This window comes from Electrona antarctica (assembly GCF_951216825.1).
Source record: "Electrona antarctica genome assembly, chromosome: 2".
NCBI classification, from domain to species: domain Eukaryota; kingdom Metazoa; phylum Chordata; class Actinopteri; order Myctophiformes; family Myctophidae; genus Electrona; species Electrona antarctica.
The window spans coordinates 13,619,170-13,642,350 of NC_136807.1; the positions used below are offsets into that span (position 1 = coordinate 13,619,170).

The window sequence follows — 23,181 nt, forward strand, 5'->3', positions numbered from 1 at the left end:
CATGTAAGTTCCTGACTCCTTACTCGAGTAAAATCCTAATACTTCCAAACTATGAATCCTTGTGTTGCCTCATTATTATGTCTTCCTGAGCATGTGTCCCACAGATTGCCATAACATTTTGGAGGTTTCCTACCGAGATGGTGTGCTAAATGCTGGACTTGGCGGTCGTCGGCTTGGTGAGTAAGTTCATTCTTTCGGGCTGGGCCGACGACGTGCGCAAGTGAGTATATGGGTGTCTGTTTGGATGTTCAGAAAATGAGGTATTGCTTTTATTCGGGGTTTTAAGGTATTAGTGATGAAATTTGGTTGTGATCACGATAGGCATTTTTTGATGGCCTATTTAAAAGAGGGAAACGAAAGTTTTGCCTTTCATGTGCATGCCATGAGAGACGGAGGAACAGTGTTTGGTTGGTTGAATGACTCAAGATGGTTAGACAAGGAGGTCTGACAAATGGTACCAGTGTACATTTGGAAAAAAGACTAGTCTATTCAATAAATCACTCATTACGTTGCCTGCTGTCTAAAAGGGGGACTAGATCCTGCCTGGGGTATCCTGTTGTTTTATGAAGCAACAAAAAATTGGCTAGCCAGAGTGTGTGTGTGTGTGTGTGTATTGTCTGTGAGTGTTAAATGTATGGCCTAAAAAGGGAGACAAGTTGTCTTGCCTAACTTCGTAGCTACTGAGAAGGGAGGTTGATCCTCGCCTTATACTAGGGTACCTTTGCTAACAGAAGCATAAAACAATTGTGAAGCGCTATGTATGGATATATCATTTGAAAATGAATGTGAATGGTCTGTCATGAAAACTGATTGAGTGTAGAATGGAGTGTTCTGCCTGTATGTGAGTGTGTGAGAGAGAGGCAGACAGTGTGAGACAGAAAAGAAGTGTGAGAGGAAATTGTGAAAAAGGGATGTTAAATAGTTAACAGCCTAGAATGAAAATGAAGATATGAGAATTGATATAGAGATATATTAAGGTAAAGTAATACGTTTTAAATCATATGATGTCATATGATTCTCGAGACGAGAAAATGGAAATAGTTCCAAATAGGGATAAAAATAAGGAAGTAAATGGTACCTACAGTATGTGTATGAGTGAAAATGCTCAAACTTGTGAAGAACATTTTTAGGGCCTGGAGAGGATATTTAGGTGCATTATGTACAGGTTCTGTGTCGAAATGTGGGCTAGAGTAGTCAACAGGTGAAATGGTAGTCAAAATAGTTTAATCTATTACCTCACTCAGTTATCCTGAGTGTGGGGCTAAAGTAGCCTTGATGAAAGAGTAGCATCGATGACTGGTTTACTAGTTATCACTTCATTTTGATCAAGTGACTGTCTAAAATAGACTTATTTATCCTTAAACATGGCATGATAGTTAGCCCCTGAGGGCTATTACGGTTCCTTTTAAGGGGAGTTGTCGTGAAATTTAAAATTGTTTTATGTAGAAAGAATTTAATCTAAATTCCCCAGGCAGGCCATGCCCTGATTGATATTAAAAGTTAGTTTAAGTGTTTAAAATTAAGTGGCTCTTTAGTTCCTAGAGAAGTGAGCCTTGCTAAGCCATGCACCATACAGTATAGGAGGCTATCGCCTGTTTTCTGTAATATACGCAGCTTGATGTATAAGTATGCCCCTGGATATTCATGTTGTAAATCGCTCTGAATTAAGAGCGTCTGCTCAATAGTAAATTGGACAGTGTGACAGTTAGTGGAGTGAGATTGAGATAAAGATTACTTGAGACTGAAAGAAAGTTTTTTTAAAATGACAGATCTACTGCGTGCGCGCAAACCTAGTTATTATAAGCATGTTGTTTAAAATATAGTCTGATTAGTAGTGAGAAGGTAGGAATAGTGTTGATTAAAGAGCCCTAAGCTAGCTAAAACCAGCTGTGTTTGTTAAACTATTCTTAACCCTTGGTTATCAGTTTAGCCGGGGGGTGGGTCAAGCTGTTTTGTGAGATAATTACCCCCCTGTTGTAATGAGTTTTATTACAGGCAGGAGAGGAGAAAAGTGAACCACAGCATGTGGCAGGATTTAAGAAAGAAAAGACAGGAAAGCCCATTCGGCTTGAGATAGATAGACATTGACCAAGCCATTAGTAAATTGTAAATTAGGTATTTGGTTTTTAATAAGGGAACATCTGTAAGTATGTGTTCCCTAATGAGAATGTAAAGGGTTACTTCCCAAGATAGTTACGTTTTGTAACTGTCATTTGTAAAGGTCTACAGATTATCAGCTCCAAGCAACCATTTGTTGAGTTTGCACCCCTGTGGTTTATTGAAGGAGATTGACTTGGCTAAGCCCACGGCCAACACCTAGAAGGCAAAAGTTAGTTTTGTGGTATCTGAGCCAGAGACCTGATCATGTACTGTACTGTATGTCTTAAAGTGCATGACAAGTGCACAAAAAAGATATCTGCCTGATACAAGTGATTGCATTTATCGAGGATAACATGTTAGCCTTTAAGAACCTTCTTTAGGCCTAACACAGGCTAACAAGCAGTCACTGTTTGGCAAATAGGAATAGTGTGACGATGTTCGATTTGGTGACATCTTTTGCGAGGATCTGAGAACCCGGTTTGTGTTTGGGTTGTAATCTACAGTATGTCTTAAAGTGTAATATACAGATTTGTAATTTTAGGCCTATGACTTAAAGTATATACAGATTTGTAATTTTGAAAGTCCAAATAAGGCATAAAATAAAATGAGTATGCCCACATGCTGATAGCTTGTGACGGTGATTGATTTGATGACATTATTTGAAGGACAGGAACCCAAAAGTTAAATATGGAATAGAATATAGCAGCTATAATTGCAAACTTTAGTGTACAGTGGATTGCAATATTATGCAAAAATAAATGTACGGCTGTCGACAACACCTCATCCTGTTCCGTTGGAAAGAGGGTACCACATGGACGGGTCCAAACTACTGGTTTTGTTTTTTCCAGTATGAGGGGGCAACTCTGTGTCAGGGTTGAGAAGAGAACGAACTGAACATTGGACATTGGTCACTAGCATTGGACATTGATGCACTGACATTGAGATGGAACATTGTGGCACACAGTGATGGGGGATCACTGGACAATGATACGATCGGAATCTGAAGGAAACAAAGATTCTTGAATCGGAATCCCGACATGAAGGAGTACGCGTTGGTGACAACTGAATGCGGAAAAAGCTGTGCTATTTTTGTGGCTGATTGTGTTTTTCTCTGCAGTTATGGTGGAGGGGTGAGGTGAAGCTGACAGGTGTACATTGGGATCGAATGATAGTGAGTAGCTACAGAGTTACATTTGTTCCACTTATGGCTGCTATAAAACAAAAATAGGTTGTATTTACAAAAATATAGTAGTGATAAATACTGTGAATTGGTTGTCAATCTCACTGACAACTGGCAAACTCTTAAGAAAACAGAGTTTGACTTTTTGTGTCCCATGCAGGCCGTAAAATTATCTTATCAGTAAACAAAGGGATTTCCAGCTGTTTCAGGGCACTTATCTAAGTTCCTGTGACATGGTCAATAAAACCCCCTTCTGGGAATAGACGTTTAAGTGCTGCCAAGAGGCTTCATTCGGCTAAAAATTCAGACCAAGGTATAGTGAAAATAAAAGTTAATTTAGTTCAATTAGTGGTGCCGAAGTTATGAGTAGTTTTAGCAAAAAGGTCTATTGATTACATGGCTGTTATTGATGTATTGGCTGTATGAGTTAAATTTAAGACATACTGTACTGATGTAACCTGTTTACATGATCAGATTGTGATCAAGCTTTAGGAGTAGCCTATTGTCAAGGAATTTGGGTTGACCTGGTTGAACCTTCCAAGAAGCCCAGGGCAGCTGTGTTTCTTATCTCTATGATGGTAGGCCAGCTGTGTTTTGATTAGCCTGGGGAGGGTGATGCTATGGCACAACAAAAAAAACCTTGTCCTTCTGTACACAGAAGTTTAGTGCAGAGCAAAGAGGATAGGCATACTATGATCAGCTGCACAGGGTCAGATACTACAATACTAATACATTGGTGGAGTTCAATAGTAGGCCTATAGTACTAGATAAGTGAGATAGATCATTGAATCACTTCAGCATGTGTGTGCAGTAATTACGCTCACTCAAATAAGGACAGTTAAGATAGAATAATTCTTAAAGAATGTCCTGTAGTCATGAAGGTCACGATCAAGGTAAAATCTTAGAGGTTGAAACGGTGTAAAATCAGTCAATCTCTACATTGTTTAGAGAATTACTTAGGATGCAAGTACAGTATACTGCAGGCATAGTTTTGTTAAATAACAATTGATTTGAGTAGTATTTGTAATGATGCATGACAGTTTGGTTGACGCTATATTGTGCTATACTCTTGTCTTCAAGACCGGTGAATTTAAATTGATAAATTGAATGTGTGTCACAGATGAGATGAGATGAGATTCAATGTATTGTCAGAGTACAGTACAGGTAAAGTACAGCGGAAAGTATTTTCGCATCTCACCAATAGTGCGAACATATCAGTAGAAGGATACATTAATAAGTAGGATACAGTAGTAAGAGCAGGTATGAGCTGAATAAGGATTTGAGCAGGAAGAGAAGAACCCATTGACAAAATAGGTCATATTGTGATCTATTTTTTGGACACCCCAAGGTGGAGTATCATGATGAGTCATCACACATTGTTCAATTATCTAAAAATCTGGTAAGAGGCTGTACACCGATGGTGGAATGGAACCTAGGACAGGTTTTTTTGTACACTTATATGACAGCTTTGTTTGATACAGAAATAGAAGTATATGGTGTATTTTAAATCAGGACAAAGAAGGGTTTGTTTTCGAGGGACGCCTTGAAACAAACAAAAGTATGTAAGAGTGTACTAAAATTGTTATGTTTCCTGTATGAATATTCTGATCCAAGTTTCTTAGGTTCGTGGTGGAGGCGATCCAGATTGATGTGACATGAGATTGATTTCTCTCATGTTTTGTGGCATGATGTTACTAACGAAATTAATGGTGTTACTAACGAAATTGACTAATCTCTGACGGAAATTGAAATTGTGCATGTGTGCATGTGCGCCGAATATTATCTTGCTGTGTTTGCAGAAGTCATTGGATTTGGAAGTCGAATCTGTGAGTATTACGTAAGTAAGATATGCAACAACTTGATGTTTCCTGGTGGAATAATTGAGCATAGGAGGATGTTCTAAATCATGTTCTGTTGCAGTTATGCGATTAGTTCTGAACAACGGTATTGTTTGATGATGCCATACTAAAGAGACATATAAGAATGTGTTCAGAGATAAGATATCTACGCAATAGATAGTTGCACAAACACACATATGCTTACTGAGAGTTGGAGTTGTACGTTAGAGCTGAGCATAGCTGCCTGGTTGAGTCAGAAAGAGCATTGAGAAGTGGTGGACTAGCAGTAAATGAAATTCGATAATACATGTTTATTGCTGCTGTAACTACGTAGTATTGAGTCCACCATCAACATTCAAATTAGTAGTAATGTGACTGTATCTGAGCTGGAGATGACATAGCGAAGGAAATGTGATCCAGGTAGAGTAGGGTTTTTCAATGGTGTTGTAGTTTTTCTTTCAGCTCCATAATAATGAGAAGAGTCGTGTTGGAATAACATGACGAATGATGAAGTGGATCTGATGACATGGCTAAGTATCGTTTGGGGATGATATGGAATATGTATTAAGGAGAAGTTGTCAAATAAGTCAACTAACTAAGGTCCACTTAGATGCGGAGTCGGGTTGAATGAATGATAGTATGTATAGACTGGTTTATGAATGAATAGTTAATTTTGGTACTTACATTTCCGTGTTTAAGAGACAGTTGTGTTACATGATCAAGCCAAAGCTTATTATGCCTATCCATGTTGAGATAACACAAGGTAATAATGTGCCAGCTGATTGTTGTGGACAGAAGATAAGTACGGTTGATTAATGCAGGTTAGGTTCAAGACCCGACTTAACCTACCCATAAAATAATTGACGAAATAGACCAGGGGTTTGCTGTGACTGCTCCTGCAGGCTGAGGGCTTATATGCAGGCATGCCCACGGAGCAGGACCCGTGATTTATATAAGGTCAGGGGCCATCTCGAATGAATGCCCGGCTCCGGTTAGGTGTGGTTAATGACATATTACTCGCATTGGTTTTCTTTCTTTTTCAGAAATGAGTGGTTAGTCTGCTGTCCGCGACGTGTCCACGCTGATGTCCCTACACTGGGGGATCAAGTGCTGTTAGCACTCTGGACTCTGAATCCTGCGATCATGTGCTCGGGAGCCGTTTCTGAATGATGTTGCATCACCTGTGCGGTGACAATTTCTGGTCTTTTGGAAGGCTGTGACGTGTGCAGTTCTGTCAAATGGCCGATCTGCAAGCTCACGACATGTCTGGAGCTTGTGGAAGTAATGCACGTTGGTGCTTTGAGCTCTGTGAAAGAGCTACTTCCGGTTTGGATTGCTCTGTGCGGTGTTGACCACATGGCACCTGCAGTACACTATCGAGTGTGTAGTGGACAGTTCTGAACGGACATTTTCTGGTGCTGAGATGTTTTTTGGTCTGAGGGCTACAACGTTTTGCTGTATGTTTAATTTGGCTTTGCCTTGTTTTGTTTGTTTTGTTTGAAACTATTGTACCACTGTGTATCGTAGGCCTTGTGTGCGGTCGCTCTATGATGAGGGCCATGTAGGAATTTTCCCTGTTTGTCTAACCCATTGGGTTCCAGGTTTTTTGCCTACATCTGCGATGTACTGATAAGTGGTGTTTAGGGGTTTTTAAATGTTTAAAAGTGGGGTAATGTCATAGAAATTTAGACTGCAAACATATAATAATACCCCTTTATTGCACTCTGATGTTATCTTATCTGTGACACCCCTGTGGTGCTGGTTGGTTACTTTGTTACTGTCGCAAATTCCTTTGGGCTATGTTGGGGGATGTCTCTTGTGGGAGTGGAGACTATAAAGGCTGTGGCCTTATGTTTACTCAGAGAGTCAGACTGGGTCTTCCGTTGCATTGAATTGGTCATGTAAGTTCCTGACTCCTTACTCGAGTAAAATCCTAATACTTCCAAACTATGAATCCTTGTGTTGCCTCATTATTATGTCTTCCTGAGCATGTGTCCCACAGATTGCCATAACAGTCTGTGTACAGCTAATCTCTGGCACCGTTAACCCGGTCGATGCCAAACTTTGCACACACGTACTGTACACTCCCTGGATGCCAATGATGAACCTCTGCCCCAAATGTTCCAGAACGGCCTGTTATAGCGCCACCAAGAGGCAGCTTTTCACCATTTGTACCTACTGTATAACTGCACCGATCTGCGTGAAACATTGCGTGCACACTACTGTATAACTGCACCGATCTGCGTGAAACGATGCGTGCACACTTCCTAGAGACTGGGGCGGCGGTGGCTCAGGGGTAGAGTGGCTGGATGGTAACCGCAAGGTTGCCTGTTTGAACCTGGGCTCCCCCAGAGTTAGTGTCGAAGTGTCCTTGAGCAAGACACTGAACCCCAAATTGCTCCCGATGTGCTGGCTAGTGCCTTGCATGGTTTCTGCCGCCATCGGTGTATGAATGTGTGTGTGAATGGGTGAATTGATGCACAATCTATGTAAAGCGCCTTGGATAAAGGCGCTATATAAATGCACCATTTACCAAGGACCAACCTTTGACCTGCATTTTTCACATCTGCCTCTATAGTCATGTGCTCAAGACGAGTGAGAGTATGTTGGACCTCATGTCTGATGCACACACACACAAACACACACACACACACACACACACACACACACACACACACACACACACACACCTGCATTGACATTATATATATAATAAAAAGCATGAAATAAGAGCCACTTAAACTCTGGTTCAAATTTGTAGGGGTGGAATAATTCATGTGATGGTATCCAGCTGAAAGTCTTCCAGGCAGGCTGCTTTGGTGTATCTTATATAGCTCATATAGCTCCTCCTGAGAGATCATCCCTCCTTATCCATCCTCTGAGCAGAAATAAGAGCTTTGGGACGACCTTCAAAGGACTACATTCCCTCTCACTCATTGCTAGATCGGAAGATGTGCCATTGGGGGCAAGTGTTGGAGCACGCTCACTATAGGGAGCCTGCCTGGGTATGAGCACGAAAATAGCATGGTTGTTTTTCATCACCTGTGCGCAACCTAACACACACACAAACACACACTCACATATTAACTGTATATGATTTCGGGTGTGCCACCCTGGCTGTGGTCCTGTGGGTCTGGAACTTCCGGGGACCCCCCGGGGACCCCCACACGGAGTTGCACCACTCACTTCACACGGGTGTGATTTTCGGTTCCAAAATGGTATAAAATAACTTAAATAAGAGGTCAAATGTTTAACAAAAAGCTTTATTAATTTAAGTCTTAGTCAATTTAAGCCTAATGAATAGAGTAACATCCTCTCCTTTATTCAACAAGATGTGAAAAATGCAGGGAAAAAGGTTTTTCCTTGGCCTCTAGGGAGTGTGGAAGTGTTTCATGCAGATCGCTGCAGTTACAGGTAAAAATGTGACAATCTGCCTCATGGTGACTGTGTGTGTCTAGGACCCGGTATGCAGAACCGAAATTAAATTGACACTTCGAAAGCAACAGCTTGCGTTGACTATACACGTACTGTGAAGTTGTGAACTGAAGACTTATTGTAATCATTACAGATGCATAGTCCAATGCTCAATGACACTTTATTTAAGTACATTTTACAATAGAGGGGAGGGGTGCCTCTGTGTGCCTGAGTCACATCTATCAGGTTCCGTATTATTATTCTACGTGGAATCCTATCTCCAGAATGTGTTCAGTCTGTGTGTCTGACCTGAATGTCCTGAGCTTTTGGCCTGTCTCTGGACTTTACAAACTTTACATGATTGCCTGCACCCTATTCTGGATTAGTTTTCGCTGTCGTATTGAGCTGGCCTTCACCTGAACTTGTGGTCCTTTGCTCTGACACACTATTACACCAAAGTCCATCTCCATTACCCGCCTATACACATCAAGCACACTCGCTTCCTCTGATTATAGCAAAGAAACTATCACTTGCACGCACGCGCACGCACACACACACACACAAACACACAAACACACACGCGTTGTTGCCAGGCAACAGCAATGCTCCGAAAAGGAGAAGGCAGAAGAAGTGTGCGGACAGAAGAGCCAGGGGCAGGTGCATGCAGAAGAGGACTTAGGTAGGAGAGGAGGAAATGGACGAGGAACCATACAGCTGAGCAGAGATGCTTCAGGGCTCCATGAGCTGGGAAATAAATGTCTCATATAAATGTATCATATAAATAAATGTATCACACACACACACTGGTCAATAACAGCCACTGCATCACTAGGTTTTGGTCGTTGCCTCAGATAGCTCATCCTCTCATTATGTGAAACTCATTTGGTTGTAACAGCTGTAACAGGTCCCTGCAGAAGAAAAGGATGTCCTAAATAGGACTATATTCCTCTGCATGGATGCATAATATATTAGGGCTGTCAAAATAACTGTGTTAACTGAGTTAATTAATTTGTGAAATTAATTTGATAAAGAAATGTTAACGCAATTCTACGAGTCATTACAAGCTGTAAATCTACACCTACTACATCAGCAGTGAAGTTGGCATGGGGAAATGAGTTGGACACACACACACACACACACACACACACACACACACACACACACACACACACACACACACACACACACAAACAACAGATGGCAACACTGGAGTGTGTTATACCACCAAGCTGAATGTATAGAGTATATCAGTGTTGATTTTGACGACTAATAATACTATGACGAAAAATGTTCGTCGACAATTTTTTCACTGACGGAAACTAAATGGAAACTAATTGAAAACTAAGCCAAGATGACTAAAACTATAAGACTACATATATTGACAATTTCGTCCACAAATAAAAACTAGACTAAAATGTTAGGAAGGAACTAGTGGACAATAGATCCAGTATAAGTAAAAGACAAGTCATTTTACACACAGTTGCATGCTGAAAATAGCAGATCTACAAACACACGCAGCACAACGCGTTGTGAGCTTGTAGATCGTCTATTTTCAGCAGAAATTAAAGGTTGAGCACCACTGACATATTAGAAGGTATATAGGTTGGAATTAGGGCTGGGACTTTTAACAGATTAATTATAAGTAATTACAGAAACAATGATGCGATTAAAAACATGAACAGATTTGAATCACGCTTAGTTTTTGCACCACGGAACCTTTCTCACTGGACGAAAATCAGGCGTACCGATCATACCGACGCACGCAACGGGAGAAGAAGCCGATTATACCGCTTTGCTTGGCCCAGTGGATGATGGGACATTTATATGTAAAAAAAAACCTCACTCATTGATTCACTCGTATACTCTCACACACACACGGACAGAGTGCAAAACATACTCTCTCCCCATGACCTCGGCCTGGTGGAGACAATAATACAAATTAATAGAGAGACTGTATACAAATAAGTAAGCAACTATGCATACACCTCAAACATGTACATAACATACTCTCGTATTCTCTTTGGTCCCCTTTAGAAGTGTCATTAGCATGCATCTCGTATAAGGATCATATGCAGATATTATCTCATTTGATTACATTTACACCTCATTAAAATGTATCTCTATATAAATTGTGTACTCTTCTTTCCGAGATGGAATATAAATGATTCAACAGCCTAAATGCATGACCTACTCCTACTGCGCATATTCTTTAGAAAAACGTGCACTGCAGTCACTGCATGCACATTTATTTAATATTCAAAAAGAGAAGAATAATAACAAGTAAGACACGTGAACGCGGGAAGCGAACGCAGCTGTTGTGGCTGTCTGACACACACACACACACACACACACACACACACACACACACACACACACACACAGACACAGACACAGACACACAGACACACACACACACACACACACACACACCTCTGTATCATTCCAATTTCAGTTCGTATTGGTTCTCTGTATCGTTCCAATTTCTTCTCTGTATCGATCCAATTTCAGTTCCTATTGGTTCTCTGTATCATTCCAATTTGTATCGTTCCAATTTCAGTTCCTATTGGTTCTCTGTATCGTTCCAATTTGTATCGTTCCAATTTATTCTCTGTATCATTCCAATTTCAGTTCCTATTGGTTCTCTGTATCATTCCAATTTGTATCGTTCCAATTTCAGTTCCTATTGGTTCTCTGTATCATTCCAATTTGTATCGTTCCAATTTCAGTTCCTATTGGTTCTCTGTATCGTTCCAATTTCAGTTTGTAAGCCCTCTGGTGGCAGGCGGGTGGTGTTACAGACAGACAGACAGACAGACAGACAGACAGACAGACAGACAGACAGACAGACAGACAGACAGACAGACAGACAGACAGACTCAGACAGACACAGACAGACATGTTCCGCTGGGTCTCATAGTAAAGGGCTCACTGGCGTTTGCAATTAAAAGACTCTCCAGGCTAGCTAGCATGAAGTTATGATCCGAGATGGATGGCAGCAGCTACTCAGTAAAATCCATTTGTAACTCTCATATCTGTACAAGCTACTGTAGCCGCGGTCTGCACAAGGCTGCATGCAGTGTGTGGACAGTCCATATACAATCTGTGACCCAGCATGACTGAGAGGGGCTGCCATTGTTTTTTTTGCATTTTCAAATTGACATATTGGTTGTTCAGTTTGACCCGCCAGTTTTGGAGAGGCTTAAAGAGTGATGTCTTGCAGAGAAACAGCAAGTTGAGAAAACAGACCTGCAAAGGTTCACTTCTGTGGAATCTAACACCTAGCTACATGTTTACGCATGTATTTCATATTTACTGTACATTTCAGCTCTGATGTAAATTTCAGAGATGCTCTGGTATGTGAAGAGTCTGCCTGTGCTATTAACTCATTTTGGATTAAAAAACAAACAGAAAGAACTGTTTTTCTCCTCTGGTGAAAAGCTGGAGACTGCACAATGGCAGCCCCTCAGTCGAGCGAGTCACATATTTTGTCATTTTACGATTCAGAAAGTCATATGTTTATCTATCGATAATCCTCTTTTGAAATCCAGAGCCTTAAGCTCCACCATCTGTCACGATGAGATTATTGGTGTTGTGTCAAAGGGCTACGCACTCATGACACTAGAATAATCCCAGGCATCAGCCACACATAACTATACTATAGACATGCATTCATTACACTAAAATAATCCCAGGCTGATGCACATACAGTAACTATCACTATACTATAGACATGCACAGTGGTGGAAAAATTGCTCTGATGTTTTACTGAAGTAAAAGCATCAATGCTGCAATACAGAACTACTCATTTACAATACAGAACTACTCATTTACAATACAGACCTACTCAATTACAAGTAAAAAGTCTGGAATTCAACATTGACTTGAGTAAAAGTACAACAGTATTGGCTTCTAAATGTATTTAAGTTATTTTATAATTATAAAAGTACTAATTTTGTGTAGAATTTCCCATATCAAGTGTATACAAATCTTTTGAAGATAGCCGATCCACTTGTGAGCTTGTGGATCGGCTATTTTCAAATAGAAAATGCGTAGGCTATAGGGCTCAAATGCTTTTGTAAAAATAATCAAGTTTTCAAATAAATGTAGCGGAGTAGAAGTAAAAGTATTGGAAATTGGAAACACTCAAGTGAAGTACAAATACCTCACGATCTTACTAAGGTACAGTACTTAAGTAAATGTACTGAGTTACTTTCCACCACTGGGCCCACATGAGGCTGAGCACACACACACACACACACACACACACACACACACACACACACACACACACACACACACACACACACACACACACACACACACACACACACACACACACACACACCTAATCCAACGCCACCATGAGAACCACTGTGTCAGCCGGATGGAGGGCCTACAGCGCTTGAGGTCAAAGGTCAATCTCTGTTCCTGTAGGTTCCTATCCTATAGAGCCGATCACTCCCATCAGCTTTACGCCCTGCAGCCTCATTTCAATACCATATCCCTACAGCACGAAGGATGCAGCGACATAATCTTAACTACATTTAGTTCACACAGAATGACATCTCTAACGTATAACCTTATTACCTTTATATATTTTTATTTTACTTTATTGTGTGTCTGTTTTGGTCCTGTATTTCAGTCTTTTTTATTTACTTATTTTTCTCAAGGTGTTCTTAATGTATTGTGTGCTTATGTGTAGTCTAGTGGTGTATATAATTATGTGTGTTGCTATGTCTTGTTGTGTGTAAAAAAAAACAATAAAAACAATTTAATAAAAATAAAGCAGATTTTGGGGGATTCAGCTGGCATGGCAACTACAGTCCATCCATATATAGTTCAGTACATAGTTCAGAGATGGCAGGGTATTGTCTCAACATATGCTAGGCATGCAGTATAAAACTGTTACCAACAGTTAGCTATGCCCAGCTTTGTGGGTGCGCGTGTATACCCCATAGCGATGATTTGATTGGCTGAGCACGGAATTGAGGATGGTAAATGGTGCATTTATATAGCGCCTTTATCCAAGGCGCTCTACATAGATTGTGCATTACATTCACCCATTCACACACACATTCATACACCGATTGTGGCGGAAGCCATGCAAGGTACCAACCAGCACATCGGGAGCAATTTGGGGTTCAGTGTCTTGCCCAAGGATCAAAGTGAGGGCAGAAAATAGAGGACGCCAATAATTGTGATTGGTCAGAATCAGCTCATGCCAGTAGTTATGTCTGTCTTTCACAAATGAATGACTATAGCCTAGCCTAGGCTGCGCACACTTTCCTCTGTACAGTAATTAATTGTGTTTTTAACTGCAGGGTGACAAAGCAAGACGCTGTCATTGTCCTCTCATCTCACCTTACACATATTACAGTGTGCAGGCTGCGTGGTGATACAGTATCATATTACAGTGTACAGGCTGCGTGGTGATACAGTATCATATTACAGTGTACAGGCTGCGTGGTGATACAGTATCATATTACAGTGTACAGGCTGTGTGGTGATACAGTATCATATTACAGTGTGCAGGCTGCGTGGTGATACAGTATCATATTACAGTGTACAGGCTGCGTGGTGATACAGTATCATATTACAGTGTACAGGCTGTGTGGTGATACAGTATCATATTACAGTGTACAGGCTGTGTGGTGATACAGTATCATATTACAGTGTACAGGCTGCATAGTGATACAGTATCATATTACAGTGTGCAGGCTGCGTGGTGATACAGTATCATATTACAGTGTACAGGCTGCGTGGTGATACAGTATCATATTACAGTGTACAGGCTGCGTGGTGATACAGTATCATATTACAGTGTGCAGGCTATGTGGTGATACAGTATCATATTACAGTGTGCAGGCTGTGTGGTGATACAGTATAATATTACAGTGTACAGGCTGCGTGGTGATACAGTAACATATTACAGTGTGCAGGCTGCATGGTGATACAGTATCATATTACAGTGTACAGGCTATCATATTACAGTGTACAGGCTGTGTGGTGATACAGTATCATATTACAGTGTACAGGCTATCATATTACAGTGTACAGGCTGCGTGGTGATACAGTATCATATTACAGTGTACAGGCTGTGTGGTGATACAGTATCATATTACAGTGTACAGGCTGTGTGGTGATACAGTATCATATTACAGTGTGCAGGCTGCGTGGTGATACAGTGTCATATTACAGTGTACAGGCTGCATGGTGATACAGTATCATATTACAGTGTACAGGCTGCATGGTGATACAGTATCCTATTACAATGTACAGGCTGCGTGCTGATACAGTGTCATATTACAGTGTACAGGCTGTCTGGTGATACAGTATCCTATTACAGTGTACAGGCTGCGTGGTGATACAGTGTCATATTACAGTGTACAGGCTGCGTGGTGATACAGTAACATATTACAGTGTGCAGGCTGCGTGGTGATACAGTATCATATTACAGTGTACAGGCTGTGTGGTGATACAGTATCATATTACAGTGTACATGCTGTGTGGTGATACAGTATCATATTACAGTGTACAGGCTGCGTGGTGATACAGTGTCATATTACAGTGTACAGGCTGCATGGTGATACAGTATCATATTACAGTGTACAGGCTGCATGGTGATACAGTATCCTATTACAATGTACAGGCTGCGTGCTGATACAGTGTCATATTACAGTGTACAGGCTGTGTGGTGATACAGTATCCTATTACAGTGTACAGGCTGCGTGGTGATACAGTGTCATATTACAGTGTACAGGCTGCGTGGTGATACAGTAACATATTACAGTGTGCAGGCTGCGTGGTGATACAGTATCATATTACAGTGTACAGGCTGTGTGGTGATACAGTATCATATTACAGTGTACATGCTGTGTGGTGATACAGTATCATATTACAGTGAGCAGGCTGCGTGCTGATACAGTATCATATTACAGTGTGCAGGCTGTGTGGTGATACAGTATCATATTACAGTGTACAGGCTGCGTGGTGATACAGTATCATATTACAGTGTACAGGCTGCGTGGTGATACAGTATCATATTACAGTGTACAGGCTGTGTGGTGATACAGTATCATATTACAGTGTGCAGGCTGTGTGGTGATACAGTATCATATTACAGTGTACAGGCTGCGTGGTGATACAGTATCATATTACAGTGTGCAGGCTGTGTGATGATACAGTATCATATTACAGTGTACAGGCTGCGTGGTGATACAGTATCATATTACAGTGTGCAGGCTGCGTGGTGATACAGTATCATATTACAGTGTACAGGCTGTGTGGTGATACAGTATCATATTACAGTGAGCAGGCTGCATGGTGATACAGTGTCATATTACAGTGTACAGGCTATCATATTACAGTGTACAGGCTGCGTGGTGATACAGTATCATATTACAGTGTGCAGGCTGTGTGGTGATACAGTATCATATTACAGTGTACAGGCTGCATGGTGATACAGTCCCAAAATAAACTAGATAAAGTGCCCCTCTGGGCACAGGTCTCCACCAGGGCAGGTGAGGATGTGGCCTCCTGGTGGCGCTATAATAGGCCAATGTGAAAAGGGTGCCATTTATTTTTACGCCTTGGATGGCAATTGGATGATTCTGAGGCATTTTGTTCCAAAACGTGTTTTGCAAAAATCCACCTGTTGGTGGCGCTTTAACAGGCCAATGTGAAAGGGTTGGGATATATTCCTCAGCCTAGTAGGAAAGTCTGTGAAAGATTTCACGTAAATTGCACGCTGCGTTCATGATTTGAGGCTTTTTTGTTCAAAACGGGCCAATCCTGCAAACTTTGAAAGCCAATGTTAGCCAATTATGATGGAATATGAAATATCGGACGGATCAGTCTTGAGCACATGACTATAGAGATACTCTATATACGATTTGCGGGATTTTTAGACAGAATCTGGAGGAGTAATAGCAAAAAGTCGGCCTCCTGGTGGCGCTATAACAGGCTGTTCTGAACGAATTGGGGCAGAGGTTCATCGTTGGCATCCAGGGAGTGTGCGTGCCAGATTTGGCACCGACCGGGTTAACGGTATTTCTCACCTTAATCAAACTAACTAGGTATTTTGCAGAAACGACTCAGCAAAAACACTCTAACTGCATTTCCCTTTAAGAGAACGCTTGTGTGTGTTTTTTCTCTACATGAAATATTACGCCGCCTTAAAAAAAAGGGGGAAAAGAAACGAAAACACGCCAGAGAAATAGTTACTGGTCTCTCTCTATTACCATGAAAGGTCATATTGGCTTCTCCACTTTGACAAATCACTCAGCAGCATGCTGCCTCGAATGTAAACACAGGAAACTGCAGGGGGGGGGGAAATGCACTTGAACAGACGGTCTGTCTCCTTCTCTCTGGCTGTATTGTGCTGTATTTTATCCACCCTCATTCTTACCTTGCAACACACTAGAATGTTTGTTTGGATTTTACGCCTGCATCTTTAATGCACCGCCAATGTCTATGTACATAGCGTTCTCTCCCATACACAGTGCACTTACTGCACACGTCATTTACTCTCTGTCCCTCTAAATCAACACCACTTCCATCCCACAGGGAAAGAGCATACATTAAGGCCAACCGTGTTTACTCTGTAGAGGCTGCTTGCGTGACGACTGGTGATTTCAGAGGAGCCGTGTTTACCATTCTCCCTATATTAATATACGCGTACGTACGTATATATATGCATGCACACACACAGCTCACCGCGACTTAAGGACATTTACATAATCAGCATCGTGAGCTATAGCTCCCACAGTCCAGCGTTTATTGAACTATGAAGCCAAACTTGAGCACCTCTGGTCCTGTAAAAGTGACAAGCTCAGCATTCTACTTTAATCACAGAGTCAGCATACGGTTAAGCGCCACAAGCCAAGAGGTCGGTGAGGCTTTGACGTTTAGTGAGTTGAACAGTAAACCAAAGCAATATTAAGAGGTTGTTTACAGTGATTTTAGAATTGCTACGGAGCATTAGTTATAGGCACAACACTCAGTGGAGTGCCTAAAAACCCCTGAAGTGGAAAACATGCTTAAAGATTAGGGTGATAAAAAACATTTATATGTCTGGATATTGGTATTAATTTGGCAATTCTTGAACGGCAAAGATTTCAATACACTGATGGTGCCAAGGAGGCAAATTATAGCGTTGAGGTGGACCATAAGGCCTTACACTTCATCCGCACTGTGAGTGAGCGAACGTTGAACTACGCGAGCAAATGATGAAATCTCACTAGAATACATGTTTTTCAACGAGACTGTCCTGACGTACCGTGAGCGACGACGCGCCGTGCAGCGACGTCGTCCACCCCTACTAGTCTTTATTTGAGCGAGGTTTCACAACCTCAAACACTTTGATTGGTTGAGATCTACATGCTACTATTTATTGGTTATTTGATTGGTTCAGGCTACGTCGCAATGCAGTAATCTAGAAACACACACACAGATATAGAGACAGACGCACAGACCCAGCTGAATGCAGTAATCTAGACCGACGCACAGACCCAGCTGAATGCAGTAATCTAGACCGACGCACAGACCCAGCTGAATGCAGTAATCTAGACCGACGCACAGACCCAGCTGAATGCAGTAATGTAGACAGACGCACAGACCCAGCTGAATGCAGTAATCTAGACCGACGCACAGACCCAGCTGAATGCAGTAATGTAGACAGACGCACAGACCCAGCTGAATGCAGTAATCTAGACCGACGCACAGACCCAGCTGAATGCAGTAATCTAGAAACACACACACAGATATAGAGACAGACACACAGACCCAGCTGAATTTGCAGTAATCTAGAAACACACACACATATATAGAGACAGACACACAGACCCAGCTGAATGCAGTAATCTAGACCGACGCACAGACCCAGCTGAATGCAGTAATCTAGATCGACGCACAGACCCAGCTGAATGCAGTAATCTAGAAACACACACACAGATATAGAGACAGACACACAGACCCAGCTGAATGCAGTAATCTAGAAACACACACACATATATAGAAACAGACCCAGCTGAATGCAGTAATCTAGAAACACACACACAGATATGGAAACAGACCCAGCTGAATGCAGTAATCTCCTAGCAGAGATTCATAACCAGAGCCACAGAGATATACGTTTCCTTCCTGCTGAGTGTGATGAATCACCCACCACTGACCCTGCATGTACTCCAGAGTTTGACACAATTTGTATCTCCGGGACCATAAATAATGCACAATCTACGATATATACAATCCTTAGTGTTATATTAACACTAGTATTTGCATTTGTACAGAACCGTATGCTCCTCAAAGATCCCTGGGGGGGGGGGGGGGGGAGGGGGTCCCACACCAAGCATCAGAAACATCATCAATATACAGACATGAGATCTACATCAAGTCCAGAAGGACCTCAGGGGTCGGTGACCCATCGACACATAGTCACCCCCCCCCCCCCCCCCCCCCCCACACACACACACAGACACACACACACAAACACACACACCCACCCCGCCCTGCCCTCTCTTACCGTGCTCCAGTGCCGTGACGCCCATGGACGCCTGTCCGAGGCCCGCCCTGCGCTCCCACTTGCCCTCGTCGGGGCGGTACAGCTCCACGGAGCCCAGGGGCCTCTGCTGGCCGTCCATGCCGCCCAGCAGCATCAGCTGGCCGCCGTGCAGCGCCACGGCCGAGGCGCCGGCCCGCGCCGTGGGCAGCGGCGGCAGGCTCCGCCACGTCTGGCTCTCCACGTCCAGCGCCTCGCCGCTGTCCTGCGGGGCGCCGCTCTGGCCACAGCCGCCCAGCACGTACAGCAGGCCCCCGTGGTGGACGGGCGCGCAGTACACCCGCCGCTGGGCCATGGGCGGGAACGGTTCCCAGTGGAGGGACTTGACGGGGCTCACAGCCATGTTCTCCTCCTCCTCGCCCCGCAGCACCGTCATGGGCATGTCTCCGGGGTGGCCGAGAGCTGCAGCGGGAGGCGCACCATCACACCTCGCACCAGCGAGGCTGCAGGGTGAGGAGGGGGGCAGGCGGAGGAGGAGGAGGAGAAGGAGGAAGAGGTGGAGGAGGGAGGACAAAACCCTGAACAAAATTGGACGCGCTCGACAGAGCGGCCGACCATGCAGCAGCAGGAAATAGCTTGTTTCTGTCTCTTTGAGTGACTAGAGAAGAGAGAGAGCGAAACGAGAGAGAGCGAAACGAGAGAGGGTGGGAGGGGACGAAGGGAGGATATTATAGGCTAATAGAAAAAAAAAAACTATTAAAGTTAATGAGTGAAACAAAATGTGAAAGAAAGAGAGAAGTCAAGTGGGAATGAACAAGTGATCCAGAGAGAGAGTGCGAGCGTGTCGAACCGGCTCACTGGCCAGAAGTCTCTCTCTCTCTCCGTCTCTTATCCAAATGTTTTATTCATCCCTCTGTCAAATCCTTCGCAGCAGAGGAACCATCTGCCCTTCATCTTCCTTGACCTGCCGGGGTTTTCCCCGTCTCTCCTGTGCATGCGCTCCCCTTCGGTGCAACCTTCGGGGGGGGGGGGGTTCTTTTAGGAATGTCAGGTTATTCCCGCGAGTGCACTTAAAAAAAAGAAAGAGGCAGTGGCGGTGAAGGAGACACTCAAGAAGGTGTCCCAGGGTTAATGCTTATAAATCCCACGGGAACTTGAATGTCAAGAGTGGCAGGGAAAAGGACAAAGAGAATGAAGAGAATGAAGAGCGAGAGCGAGAGCGAGAGCGAGAGAGAGAGAGAGAGAGAGAGGGGAGGAATGGCACGGGATCAACACGGAGGAGTAGAATAAGAGGAAGCGCTGACCTTCAGGAGTGACCCAATAATCCAGGGGGAACAAAAAAAAAAGCCTTGGGATGAATCCCAATGTATAGCTTGAACCAAGAGAAACAATTATTCCTGGGTCCACGGTGGCTGTTCCACAACCCTTATCTGAACCCCAGGGATGAGGTCTAGTATATGGCTCTATGGAGAAGAAGAAGAAAAAAAAAAGAAACCTAAAAAAAAAAATTAAAAAAAAGAACAGTCTTTTTAAATGAAAGCTTCCCAGGGAGTGTAATGAGAGCAACGACTCCCTCTGAGTCCAAGACAGAGACGTTCACCCTTTAATTAGAAGGAGGGTAATTCCCAGAGGGTGGGGGGGAGGCTGTGTGCACTCACAAAGCTTCCTGATGCCTCCCTCGTGCCTTTCCTTTTGGAGGGGGGCGGGGTCCCTCGGAGTCCTGGGACCTGGGAGGAAATACAACAGAAAACATGATTAAATACTTCAGGGGTGACCAGCTTGTCTCTGTGCATGCTTGTCTGTGACTGTGCACGGGGGAATAACAGTGAAGACCGTGCGGTATGGTCGGTCGGTGAGCAACAGAGTGAAATAGCTGATCTAGACTTAGCCTTGGAAACCCAGACGTATTTATTTCCAGGGAGAGAAAGAAAAGTCTGGGACCGAGTACACTTCAATTCGGCATAGAGTATCACAATTAAACGTCGATCACTCTCTTCTGATTTCTGATCGTCTGCACCTTTGTTAAATTGACGCACACACACACACACACACACACACACACACACACACACACACACACACACACACACACACACACACACACACACACACACACACACACACACACACACACACACACACACACACACACACACACTCCTCTCTCTCTCTCTGTCGCTCTAATGAATTAGTCTCATGTCACGCAGCTGCGATTAGATTCTCCCGGCGGATCCTGCCGGGAGCTGCCATAGAAAGCATAGGTGGACCCCAGGCTAATCTAGACTTGACTACACTCACTGGTAAAGGATTTCAAAGCCATTATACTCAGCTAAACATGCGAGGCAATTAGCTATGCAGTGGTATTGTGAATTTGTGATGACCATTAAGTGATTTTATTCAACTAGAGCACTCGGGGATCACGCAGGTTGGGAACATTAATTGTCTGGTAACTGTACTTTGTTTGTTTGTGCCCATGTTATGTTATGCCCATAAATGGAGTTCCATGTGAGGCATGCCCAAATATGGAGTCCAGGCAATCTAGGATCAAACTATGATGTCAACTATATGAAATCAGGGTACTACATTTGGGGTTTTGTGGATTTATACAGAATGAAATGTACATATAATTACTTTCCTCCACTGACAAGATATGGAGCTCCATGAGTGTAAACATGTTTTCTAGCTGCAACCTTTCTTTCCATAACATCCTTCACCTGTACATTGTAGTTAGAACACATAATACAGTATGTGCATTAAGAGCCAACAGAAGTTGTATATGTAGCAAAGTATGTGCTACTGTACTGTACAGTATGTAGTGTGGAGATAGCTTCCTAATTGGCATGGCGTACAGTGGTGGTGACGAGGCTACTGTAACTGCTGCTGTGCTGACATGCCCACGCTTTGTGTGATCAGCGTCAGTCTGACAATTATTCTTCTTTCATCCTCGCAAAACATTATACTGTCTGCCATGCTGGTATCCTGGCTCTTTCCTTTTTAACCCATTTTGACCTGGGAAAACGATTCTACAAATGTCTTCTATATCATGACAGTTTTCTGAAAAACCCTATGTTTCTATGTCAGTGGTTCTCAAACATTTTCATGTCAAGGACCCCCAGGATTATATGTAATTGGCTGCCGACCCCCATCTGAAAATATGTTGTTCCAGGAGTCTCCCAGAAGCAAAGATTTGAGATAATAACTTTGGCTCTGAAAGAATACATATTCAAAGATTTGTGCCACATTTTAACGATTATTCAAAAATAGCATAGAGCTTGTAGATCTGCAATTTTTCAATAAGCTAAAGCTTGTAGATCTGCAATTTTTCAATAGCTAAAGTAAACATAATGCTTAAAACTCTTCTGGCTGTTCGGAAACAAAAGTCAAGTGAAATCGTGCAAGGGAGAGATTAAAAGACGAAGCGCAATATTAATTGATTAATTTACTTTGTCACACTGTCTCCTATTTCTCAATCCTCGTGCGTGGTGCACGCACGTTATTATATTCCCAGTGGGGTTTACTGTGTAAGTGAACCTTTCAAGCCTGTTTTCTCAACTCGCTGCGTTTTCTGCAAGACATTACTCTATAAGCCATATCTCCAAAACTGGTGCGTCAAACTGAACAACCAATGACAATTTGAAGCTATGATTCCCTGCTTTCATATGACATGAAAACAACGAAAATTCAAAAAAATCCAATGGCAGTCAAATTTGGACACATATTGTACTGAATCCGTTGGATTCAGGAGAATAAGGTTGTATATAGTGCAGTGTCGAGTCGTTCTCTGTTCTCCATATTTGGGCATGCCTGACACAGAACTCCATATATAGGAATAAAGGGACACCGACAGATGGGTGGAACGGGACAACATGATGGCAACTTCCATCATTACCGACTCTGTGCTTTACAGCCGGGCACCTATCTATAAATGCACCAAGTCTATGTACGTATGTCTGTATAATCCACGTAACTCCAGAACCGTTCGCCCGCCGACTTCAAATTCGACACACACGTTCCACACCCCTGCAGGGAGTGCAGTGCCCGATGTTGAGTCGGTCGAACGGGTGTCCAGAACCGCCCCAAAAGGCCTCTCTCTGCCCGGGCTCTGGACAGGCCCCTGCCTAGGCTCTATATACTCCATATATGGATCTGGC

General features: G+C 42.9%; 1 protein-coding gene across 1 annotated transcript in view; it reads right to left on the bottom strand.

Annotated features, from left to right (window-relative positions):
• Window positions 1–19,505, bottom strand: part of klhdc8b (kelch domain containing 8B) — a 167,641-nt gene extending 148,136 nt beyond the window's left edge. Inside the window, exon 1 of the mRNA XM_079518110.1 lies at window positions 19,055–19,505. Within this exon, the coding sequence (XP_079374236.1) occupies window positions 19,055–19,472 (418 nt within the window). The 5' untranslated portion in view covers window positions 19,473–19,505. The remainder of the gene's footprint in view (window positions 1–19,054) is intronic.
• Between the last annotated feature and the right edge of the window lie 3,676 nt (window positions 19,506–23,181).